At 59.0% G+C, this 11716-nt stretch overlaps 1 protein-coding gene across 2 annotated transcripts in view; it reads right to left on the bottom strand.

Moving 5' to 3' along the window:
* Positions 1-10504: 10504 nt before the first annotated feature.
* The window catches only part of CHST8 (carbohydrate sulfotransferase 8), a gene marked incomplete at both ends in the record, with an annotated part of 56195 nt that continues 54983 nt past the window's right edge, over positions 10505-11716 (bottom strand). Inside the window, one exon of one of the 2 annotated variants that reach the window (XM_084257140.1) lies at positions 10505-11608. In XM_084257140.1, the coding sequence (XP_084113266.1) occupies positions 10505-11608 (1104 nt within the window). The remainder of the gene's footprint in view (positions 11609-11716) is intronic. The other variant, XM_084257141.1, reaches the window with a different exon arrangement.

The following is an 11716-nucleotide window of genomic DNA, read 5'->3' as shown; positions in this document are numbered from 1 at the left end:
TGAGGGCACCAGCTGTCTGCTCTCACGCCTGGTCACACCTGGTTTTGGATGCATTCCTTCAAGCTTCTGATGGATGCTGGGTCCTACCTTCTGACTTGGTAGGTCTGAAAGGGTCCATCTCATCATGGACAGTGCTAGGGCCTAATACATGTGCCCTCCCCCCCATTCATTGAAATCCTAACCCCAAAGATGATGGTATTAAGAGGTGCAGCCTTTAGGGGGTGCTTAAGGCATAAGGGTAGAGCCCTCATGAAAGGAATTAGGGCGATAGTGTCTTGGAAAAGAGTCTCCAGAGACCCCATGACTCTTCCATTATGTGAGGACACACAAAGATGTTGACTGGGAACCAGAAAGAGGGCCCTCACCCAACCATGCTGGGGTCATGATCTTGGACTCCCCTATTTCAGAACTGTGAGATATAAACATCTGGTATTTGTAAACTACCTAGCATATGGGATTTTGTTGTAGCAGCTCAACTGGATGAAGACAGACAGTTATGGTTGCATTTCCCCTTGGTGTCCCATGTCCATGGACAGGTTCTCTGCCTACACCAGGGCCCATAGCATACCAGGAATTGCTTTTCAAAAGATTTACAGCTTTCCATATGGAATGACCTTATGACAGAACCTGGAGTCTGTACTATAATTTTCTTTTGGGGGTTTGCTAAAAATGACATAGTGTCTTTTCCCAAGACTGACACTGCTGAAACCAAAGTCTCCCCTGGGCCATATAGTCCAAGTCAGCACTGCTTGCCCCACAGCCTGGACCTGCACAAACCTTCTCCCTCTCTGGACTAGCTCAGAGCTGTCAGCTCTCAAGTCTCCAAGTACGTGGTTTGGAGTATTCCTACATGTGAACCCAAAGAGTCTACCAAGCACTGTACTTCCTTCTTGGAGGTGTAAGAAGCCATGCTTTGCCTTTGACCTTGGCTATCCGGGCATGCCCTGGACCACTGCAGCTGCTAAGTGTCTTACTGACATGACAGGTCCTGGAGTGTCACTGGGTTTGTTTAGGAGTGTGTGGGGCTTGCTCAGGCCCACCACATGCTCATCACTCCTTGCTCACCCATTCTGATCAGCATGAGGTTATTGACATGGTAGACCCGTATGCTATCCCAGCATGTCCAGTCAGTCCAGGTCTTTGGACAGAGGGTTGGAGAGGTAACATTTCTGGGGCAGGATGGTAAATAAACACCGCTGTCCATTCCAAAAGCATGCAAACTTTTTTTTGCACCCAGGGATGGGAAGTAATACATTTGCCTGATTGGTGGCCAAATGCCATGCACTGAGGTCGTGAGAATTTGTGCTGCTAAGGAAACATTTTGTACCACAGCTGGGTTTGCAGCCATCCGCTGCCATCCTCCGGGGTCTGTTTTGTTTTGACAGGAGCCACAGTGGTCACTTCCACGAGGCTGTGATGTAGGTCACTACTGTTGGATGCTTTGGGTTTGAAAACGCAGCTCCGATATCTGCCACCCTCACCTCTGACCTGGGAGGTGATATTGCATTGTTTTTCCAGTCTTGGAATGGGGTGGACAGCAGTTTCAGAGACTTGCTCTTTGCCTGCTCCACTGCAAAAGCTCTTGCCCTTTCGGCCAGGCAGTCAACGCCATGACAGCTCCTTCCTGTGTCTAATTCCAGGTGTACATTTAGGGGGTGGGAAAAGGCCACGGGGTATCTCTGGATCCCGAGGCTCCACTGTAAGCCAGACCCGAGCCTGGCTGTCATTTCTTGCTTGACCCCAGGCACCATCTAGTGGACGTCCTCCTGACACAGCGGATCTGAAAGCGTCAATAGCAATGCAGACCCTGTCTCAGCTCCGAGAATTGTTTGGTCACCTCTTAGCTGAGAGCAGCTCCTGCGGAAGGGCTGGGGCCATGACTACCAAAAACCCCGGCTGGGGCGCTGCAGGTCATCCTGGGGCCTGGACGGCTCCCTCTGGGGCGGATTGACCTCAGGCTCCTAATTACCCATTCTTGATTTCTTGGATTGTGCATACTGCATAGTGCATTTGTTGGTGCTTATTTTGCCCCCCAGGAACACCTCGTTCTATTAGCCACCTCCATAACTCTGCAGGTCAACCACTCATTCTGGTATTTGCACCCACTTTGCTTCTGATGGTTAATGTCACCCCTAGACCCCCATTCTGTGGGGTTCTCTAGTCCTCATTGCTGTAAGGGGCCTACAAGCACTACTGCTCCTGTAGCCCTGGCCTGCAGAAACTAGTTGCACCCACCCTCTGAGTGACCCCGTCTCCTCTCATTCCCTGTAGCTTTGGTAAGTGGCACATCTGCCAGACCCTCCAAAGAACATAGTCCTCTACTGTTTTTTTTCCAGGCCTCACCTAGAACATTCACTCTAGCATGCCCACTTTGCAGAGACCTTAATAGCCCTCGCCCACCATCTAACAATGCTCTTCCCTTCCAGATGTCTGAAAAGAGGGCTGTCATTTTCTCCTGGTTTCTAGAAGCCATCCCAGCAGCACTCTGTACTGTCCCCTGGGGGTCTTGCTAAGATGTTGCATGCTGTATCCCTGGGGAGCAAACTCACATTGAGAAGTGCACCTACCTATTCCAGCCATGTGCCCCCCCTTGAACCCCGCCATGTCTGACCTTGAACCAAACACCTTCCGAAGCCAGACCCATCTATGCTCTCCTGGCTGTTGCCTGCACCTGGGGACTCTGGGCATTCTCCTTCCTTATGGAGCCCCGCAGTTTCACAGCAGAAGCTCCCCTGTGTTATGGCTTGATCCCTAGTTACAGGTTAGTGGCCAAGAGACGGGGGAACAGATCCTGGGGGGGTGAAGGGTGCAAACCGTCTTTAGGGCAGAGCCCTTGCATGCCTTCAAGGAGCAGGAGGAGAGTGTCAGCCTTTCATGGGGAAAATGCTGTACTTCTGCAGGCTCAGAGGGTCAAGCGATGTGGGGATTTCCAATGTTGGGGGTGCATCAACTCAGACATCCCATCTGAAATGTCAGCTTGCAAATTCTTTCCCAGCCAGGAGCGGCCTTTTGAAGTTGTATGGAATCTCTTTTTGGCCCTAAGCAGATTTGGCCCCATTAACACTTGCTCGTGGGAAACTAGGGCTTCTCTGTCAAGGTCGTCCCACTGTAGCCCTCTGGAAGTCAACACTTGTGGGTGTTACCTTTGCACACCCCCAGGCAGACAGAGCTCTGCAGAGCAGGGACGGGACTGGCTTTGCTCGGGTGTTCTGTTCACCGAGCTCGCGCGTGGCATGTGATAGGTGGGGCCCTGGCGGTATGTTGCGTGAATAAAAGGACCAGCTACTTTCTTAACTAGGTGCGGAGCTGGATGTGGCTGCAAGGGCAGGTCACACTGTCCATCCACTTCCCCACTGCTGGGGAGTTAGCCTGTTCCCATGAATGGACACATCCCATGCATATTCTGGCCCCCTGTCTGGCCTTGCTGCAGGACAGATGTCGACGGATGGGACAGCTGGGCCCCCTGGAGTCTCCCTAGTGCTGGGAGTAAACAGGGGAGCAGGGACTAGGAGTAAACAGGGGAGCAGCTTCAGAGTCTGAGCAGCCACTGGCCTTGGTGGCAGTGCTGAAGCAGGCTGGGCCAGGAGGGTATTTGAGACCCCTGGCCTCTCCCAGTATTCCTAGAGAAGGTGGAAGCTCCAGCAACCCCCCACAAAACCCTGGGTCCTAGAGCCACTAGGACCCCAGCCCTTGGGTCCCCAGCTGGCATCCAGAAGGCCCCATGGCCGTGGTCCCCAGACCAGGGCCCCTCGGCCCCATCCTGGGCGCTACCCTTAGCTCCCCTGTGTCCCAGCTGCTGGGCCTGGCTCTGTGCCATCCTCAGGTCACTTCCTCTGCTCCTCCTGTGCCATGTCCACTGTGTCTGACACTTGGGACCACTCAGAAATGTCACGTGGCGGCTTGCCGACAGCCTGCCTGCCTTGCTCTCATGGCCTGCAAGGTTCCACATGACTGTGCGTGTGCTGAGGTGGCCGAGCAGGGGTCATTCCTGAGTCTGTGCCCGCTGTCCCTGCACAGACCTGATCTGGGTCCTCAGAGCCAGCCCCCGAGGTCACAGGCCCACTCGGCCCTCGGGTCCCCAGCTGGCATCGAGAAGGCCCCATGGCCGAGCTCCCCAGGCCAGGGCTCCTTAGGCCCACCCTGAGCCCCGCCGCTTGGCTTACCTCCCAGCACCTCAGCTCACGCCACCGACCCCATTAGGCTGCACCCCTGGTTGCCATTCAATAGAGCGCCGACCCCCTGAAAAATGATGGCGAGCCCTTGTCTCATGTCATTAATTCTCCCGTGACCGAGGCCTCCCCCCAGGGGGGTGCGGGGCTGGGGTGACGGATGGCCCTGCTCGGCCTGCGAGGACTCGGGCTGGTGGGAGACCGCCCTTCCCGAGTGAAATGCCACGCGGAGATGGATGACCCGGAGCTGCGGGCTCTGGGCGCGCCAGGTCTGAGCCCGCCGGGGCCCTGGCCCCGGCCCCCCGCCCTGCTCGCCCAGCCCCAGAAGGGACAGGGCTGGGGGTTCTCCTTCACCCCGGTTCCCAGGATCTCCCAGAAATGGTTGCCTCGGCCTGCTGCCTGAAACCTCAAACACAAATAATTTTCAATTTGCCTGGGAGTTTCAATCGCACAATCCAATGTTAAATAATAGATTAGTTGCCTCAGGGAGAGAAACAGGATTTAAGAAGAAGAAATAAATAAAAGGAAAAGTAAAATTCAGCACATCGGCTGGAGAGCGAGACTGGCGCGTTCCCTCCTGGCCCAAGTTCGCGGCCCTGTCCTGGGCTCCCCAGCTGGCTCCTCCTCCTGGGGCGCGGGAAATGCCCCCCAAGTTCCCAGGTCACTCCCGGAGCTGCCCTGGCTGTGCTCTAGCCGGGTTCTGCCCTCACCCGCTGTTTCTGCACTCTGCACCCCAAGGCAGCTGCCCCCTGCCTGGGCGGAGAGCTGAGCCAGGTCTGGGACACCTGCTGTCATGGAGAGGGCGGAGGCTGTGCCACCTGACAGCTCTGGGTGCAAACAGGGGAGTCAGGTGATGGCGTCTTTGGGCCCAGGAGGAAGCTGGGGTGTGTCTGTGGGACACGACTTGTCTGGAAGGTCCGAGGTCATTCTTCCAGCGACCCTGCCTCCGCTCATCCTGGCCGCCAGTCTGGCCTTGTCACCGCAGGCGACCACACCATCTCCAGGTCACGGATTTCACCCCCCGCTTCCTCCACAACACCCCCATAACTCCCCTCTACCCCTTGGCCCTTCCTGTCCCCCTGCTTGCCCTGGACCCTGGGCCACTGTTTCTCTGTCCCTTCCCCCTTCAACCACGCAGGCCCCAGGGGAGCTGGCTCGGGGGCCACCCCCGCCCCGGCTTCACCAGCAGCAGGAAGGTACCTGGCAGGCAGTGGGCCATGTCGCAGGGGCTGGATCCTGCCACATCCTCTTCACAGCTGTGAGCTGGGGCACATAGCTGAGCCTCTCTGTGCCTCAGTTTCCTCCTCTGTAAAAAGTAGGGAGGTGAGGATGACATGAGCCAATATACACGAGCTGCTGAGAGTCCAGGTAAGGCAGTAAAGGCCCCCGCTCACTCCGGCTGCCCCAGTGGGACGGGACAGAGGCTTGGGCCAAGATGGAGGCATGAGGAGGGTGAGAAGCATATGGCATCGGTGCACCCAAGAGCCGAGAGAACCACACATGCGAAAGGGGGAAGAGATATAGGGGAAACATGGGGCTCAGTTGGGACTTGTGGCCCGCAGCTTGGGGCCAGGCTGTGGCGGATGAGGTCGGGGCTGGACGAGGGGCTGCAGCTTCGTGAGACTGGCTGAGCCGGTGCGCAGACGGGAGCGTCTGTGGAGTCAGTGGATGCTGCAGAGAGATGTGCTGGTGGGTGGCGGGGCTTCGAGGCAGCCCTTGTGGGGTCGAGAGTATGAGGTGGGTGGAGGCAGCGGTGGTGGGATTCATTTTGCTGGGAAGGAGAGGACAGAAGTGGGGCTGGACCAGAGGGGCTGTGGGCTCAGGCTTTTTTTTTTTTTTAATGTTTGAAGAGGGGCCTCCCTGGTGGCGCAAAGGGTTAAGCACAGCACTATGAAGCTATCTGCAGCCTCTGCAGCGGGAGTTCGATCCCTGGCCAGGGAGCTACCCACATGGCCCAGCAGACCTCTCCTGACTCACCCGCTGCTCCCCTCAGCAGTGTATTTCGTCAGTCTGCCTGTCCCGTTCCCCACTCTGTCTCTGGTGATCCTCTCACCCTCCTGCGCATCTGGCCTGTACCCCAGTTCTTGTATGCATAGATAAATATTTACACATAAACAAATCTTTGAAGACAGTTCATCGATGGGAAGAGGTAACAAAAAGCGGGGTACCCAGTGGTGAGCGGAAGGGTGACCTCTGAAAGGACAGGGAGGAGAGATGGGGAGCAGGGGTTCATGCAGAGGAGCGTGCAGTTCAAGTCAGCGAGAAGCTTCCTAGCCCTTCCCATGACTCACTGCAGCGAGAGGCACCCACCAGCTCTGTGTGTGTGTGTGTGTGTGTGTCTGTGGTCAAGTGTGCCTGGGCTGTGTGCATGTGCACTGGTGTGGGTTCCCTGGTGTGTGTGCATGTGCACTTGTGAGGTGAGTGTGCGAGTTTGTGGGTACAGGCACACCTGATGTCATCATCGGGGAGAACCAGGTTCCTGTGAGGTGCCCCCTGTGTGGTTTATGCTCATGAGGGTGAGGAGACCAGAGTGGGCCTTTCCCTGCAGCCACAGGGCAGGCTGGAAGGGGCTTTGCCAGCGGATGGAAGGAGCAATGCACCAAGCTGTAGAGCATGCCAGGATGCACCCCAAGTCTAAGCTTGCCAGAAAGGGGAGTAGATGGAGCCAGCAGAGGTGATGGGAGTTCCCCAGACACTCCTGCAGACGCTGGACCTTCTGAACTCCAGACAGAAACCCTCTGCCGGTGAAGGATTCCTGGGCTCCGTGAGACCCAGGTGAGAAATGAGTGTTGCTCAGTCTGTGTGGGGGTTTGGTGTTAGAGCAGGGGGTTCTCTGGAGCCCAGGGATTCAAGCGTGAACTCGGGGATTTCTTGTGAGACAGCATTTGGCCCTGCAGGCCCCATGGCTTTGAGGGAGAGAGGGCAGAAGACCCCGCCAACTGGAGAGGGAAGGTGACCTCAGTCTCTTATGGGCCTGGGGGTGGGGGGTGGAGGGGGGGTGGGGAAAATGATCCACCAGCCTGGAGCTGAAGTTGGGGTTTTGCTGCCACCTAGTGGGCAGGCCGGGGATGCCCAGGCCTCTGCTCAGGAGCGAAGAGGTAGCTCCCCCTGGTGGCCAAGTGCTGTCTCTGCCAGGGGACGCAGGCCACCCTCCGCCCTCAGTGGACCCTCACAGACGGCTGGGGTGCTAGGTCTAAAAGCCGGCTCTTAGCCCAATGGCCTGGGTGGGACCCCAGCTCCAGGTCCTGCCGCTGTGTGGCTCTGGACAAGCCCCTCTGTGCCTCCGTGTCCTCGCCTGCACAGCAGGCGAGAACGGCATGATCAGGGCTGCTGGGAGACCGTGTAGAGGGAGAGGTCCGCAGGGCACCACCTTAGGGTGGCTCGCACACCCCAAGCCCCTGGTTTGGAATGACTCTTGGAATGACTGGCCTCTGACCCCTGGCTTCAAGTGCTCTTGGGAGCAACCCTACAGCCGACTCCAGAGGTGACAGAGCATCTGTTCCCGGATGGCCTCAGCCAGCCCAGACCCCTGGCCGCTTTGCAGTGCCATCGCACCTCTGGGACTCCTACAAGCAGCCTTTCTGGGCAGCATGAAGAATTGGGGAGAAGGTGCAGGGAAGGGGTACAGGCTTCACCATCAGGCCTGCCAGGGAGGGGCCATAACTCCTTTTGCCCTCCCCAGCCTCCCCCTGAGGGTGCTGTACCCCCACCCCAGGACACCTGCTTATTCCTCACACAGGGCCACTGCCCCACCAGCACGGGGCCATTAGCCCTGCTCAGCCCCAGAACACAGCTTCCTGCAACTGGCCACCGCCCTGTCCATCCCTGGGCCCCTGGGTCAGCACTGAGGCCCTTGTGCCCAGCTCTGGGTCCCACCAAATTTGGGTGATGTGAGGGGAGAGGCTGGGAGGAGATTCCTTTCTTTGTCTTGGGTGCATCCCAGAGAGGAAAGGGCGATGAGGAGGTTGGGAGGGTGGCGAGAACACCCCGGAGCTCAGGGCTCTCCTGGGGTCACTCGAGGGGCACAGGCAGGTGGGGAGGGGGTTGCTGGGGAGCTGCCCCTCCCTCCACTGGCTGCCCACCTCTTTCCTGGGCCCCTGGGTGGGTGGCCAGGCTGTGGGGACAGTGGCCAGGCCTGAGGGGCATTTGCCAGCTCTCAGAGGCCACAGGTGTGTGAATCGCACACCCAGCACCTGGCTGGTTGCATGCCTCTGCGCCCCAGGGCCTCCAGGCCTCATGCTCACAGCCGCAGGGAGGACTCTGGGCTGGGGGAATGTCTGCTCTCCTCACCACTCAGAAAGCCAGGTCCTGCCTGGGAGGTCTCAGTCACCCTGAGGGCAGAGCCTGGAGGAGGCGCAACAGATGCCTGGAGATAATACCCCCATTTGTGGGATGAAAAGGGGAAGGCTGTGGGGGTCTGGTGGTTATTCCCCCAACTTGATGGGCCTGCTTAGCTCCTGGGGTCGTATCAGGTCCCCTACCTCTACTTGGGTCCTCCAGTGGGTGAAGGCACCCTGCAAGCAGCCTCAGCTGGGCCTCCAAGTGTCTCCCCCTTGCTGAGCAGACGGTGGGGACGCGGCCTGTGGCTTCACCAAATGCCTCCGCACAGACACTTCCTGCTGGGCACGCCCTCACCCATGAGACCCAGGGGCAGCTGTTTTCAGCATCATTAGCCAGCCCCACCCCCAACACTCGCCAGGTGTGGGTGGGCTTGCATCTGCCTTCTCGCCTTCCACACCCGCGGGCCCGCCTGACCACTGCATCCCCCCACCCCTCCAGTTCCTTCTGTCAGACTGTCCAGGCCTCTCAGCTGGAACCCCAGGGAAGGCCTCACCTGCTCAGGTGAGGTGCATGCCTGTGGCCAAGCAGGCAGGGGGCAGCCCCACTGTCTCGTTCCACCTTTATAAGTTTCTAGACTCTGCAGTGGAGGCAGAAAGAGAGGGGCGAGCCTGGCTGGGAACAGCAGCACCTCCTTGGGATCCCTCCAAGTGACCACCTTGGAGGCCAGTGGGGTCTCTCCTCGGGGCTTGGCAGCGTGTCTCTAGCAAGTGGGATGACTGAGGACAAGCTCCTGGAAGATTCCACAGGGGGATCAGGGGGCTCACTGGGCTCCTAGCAGACCCAGACCCAAAGCCGTCAGCAGATGGGTCCCTACAAACAGGCAAGCACGTCCCAATACACACAAGACCCCAACAGCCCAGTCACGCCCACACCTGCAGCTCCAACAAACACGTTCTCAGATTTTTCAAGAATCGCCCTGCCTTGATTTTGCCATTTCAGAACCATTTTGTGTGTGTGTGTGTGTGTGTGTGTGTGTGTGTGAAAATGCCTGCCCTTGGGAAAAGTTTCCTCTCCAGTTCCCCCACCCCTGTTTGGAGGGGCTGGGCAATGCTGACAGTTGAGTGGTCTTATGCAAATGGAGCCAGGAGTCAAGGTCAGGGTCAAACCAGGGTCAGGATCTGCAAATAAGCCCTTCAGGCCAAAGCCTTGCCTATCCCAGAGGCTCAGAAAGCAAAAGTTGGTGTCACTCCAGTCCAGAAACATCGCCCCCCACCAGGACCCAGGTACAGTGCCTCAGGGACCCCTGGGCAGCTTGCCCAGAGAGCTAGGTTGCTCTACAACACTATCACTGTTCTAGCATTCTCTAGGATCCCCACAAAGTATCCTGACAAGAAGGGACCCCAATGGGTAGGTAAGTCCACCTTTCCTTGGAATGCACCAGTTGATGGAGACCCGGCTTCTGCTGCCCAAGTTCTGGGGGCTGCAGCTGGCTCCCCATGGGAGCTGCCAGGTCTTCTGCTCCCTCATACCCAGGCCAATCCCACCCAGGCCTCCAGCAATGGGGCCTGTGTGGCTTAGGAGAGCAGGGAGGAGCCCCAGGTATCCCGGAAAGTGTTCCCGCACCAGCATGGCGTAGACACTGCTGCTCTGGAAACCATGTGCTTTATTTGGAACCCGTTCCCAGGGTGCCTCCCCCAGGGGTCGTAGAAAAGCTGCAAACCACGTGGTTTGGTCCAAGGCAATGGCTGCGGGACTGCAGGCAATCCCTGCCCACTGGGCCTCAGCTGTCCCTGGTCACCCTGACTTTTGGCTGAGCTGGGTGTGGGTAGCTGGGGCTCCTGGGGTATCGACCTCACCCCCAGCGTCTTCCTCAGTCAAAGAGCCAGGAGCGGCGTCGGGGACCAGGGACAAGCATCCCCATCCGGGGCCCGGGCCTCTGTCCCCCACCTGGCTGTGCGCCACCAGCAGCCATGGTTCCTCCCGCCCTCAGTGCGCGCTGCTCCGGGTGAGGAGCCGGGGAGAGCGCGACGCCCCCCAGCTGTCCCCTGGCCCCCTCAGTACAGATCTGCAAAGGGCTTGGAGTAGTTGAACATCAAGTAGTCCATGTAGTAGAAGTCGTAGGCGCGCTGCCGCTGCAGGGCGGAGAGCTGGGCGAAGTACTGGTGCGTGATGCGCGCCGTGGTGCGCGCCTCCTGCGAGTGCCGGTCCTTGAAGCGCGGGAAGGTCAGGTTCCGCGGCGCGTGGATGAGGCTCAGGAAGAAGTTGGCATCGTCCTCCATGCTCTCAAACTTGCCCACAAAGTCATAGTCGATGAGGCAGGGGCTGCAGAGCCGACTGACGTGGTCCCAGTGGATGTCCATGCCCACGGGCCGGTGCACGTCCAGCAGGTACTGGACGAACTCGGGGAACCGCACGCCCGAGCCCGTCCGCAGGGCCTCCCGAGAGGCGTTGGCCCGGTACCGGGCCAGGATGGCCTTGCCGAACACGGGGTGGTAGTAGCTATTGGGGTGCTCGAACTTGTCGCGGAAGGCGGACACCAGCCTCTCGAAGGGCTCGCGCACGAACAGCATCTTGGTGTAGGTGCTGAGCCGGTGCAGGATGCCCTGGCGGTCGAAGGTGTCCAGCCGCTTGAGCGCGCTGCCGTAGTGCACGGTGTTGTGCTGGATGTCGGCGGTGGACGAGGCCAGCCCGGCCAGCACCATGAGCACCCGCTTCCAGTTGGAGCAGCCCGCCTTGGGCACCTCGCAGTAGAGCACGCGGTGCCGGTCCTCCACGAAGATGCGCGACACGTGGCGGGGCGTGACGGCCCTGCGGCTGCTGCTCGCGCGGTACTTGGCACAGGCCTCCCGCATCAGCCGCTTGCGCTCCTGCTGGCTCTGGTGCAGCCCGGCCCAGCGGCCGTCCAGGGCCCAGGGGCCCGGGCGCACAAAGGTGCGCGCCGAGCCGTTGACTGCGATGGCTGCTGCGGGCATTTTCTTGATAAGCAGCCGTCGGCGGCGCTGCCGGGATCGCAGGGGCGCCCCTTTGGGGACGTGGGCTGGTGGCCGGTCAGGCACCCGCTGGTCGAGGCCCCGGGGGGACCGGCTGGACAAGTCTGGAGTGATCCTCTCCGTGGGTGCCTTCAAGTCGCCATGCTGGGAGCTGCCTGCTGGGAGGCGCTGGGGGGAAATGAGAAATGGTTACCAGGGTGGACAGAAGTTGGGCACTGAGGGTCCCACGGTCTCCTGCACTCTCTGGGATCCAGGGATTCTGGGGTTCAGGAGGAG

Source organism: Talpa europaea (assembly GCF_964194135.1).
Source record: "Talpa europaea genome assembly, chromosome: 16".
In the NCBI taxonomy this organism is placed as follows: Eukaryota; Metazoa; Chordata; class Mammalia; order Eulipotyphla; family Talpidae; genus Talpa; species Talpa europaea.
This window is presented reverse-complemented; position numbering and strand designations above follow the sequence as displayed.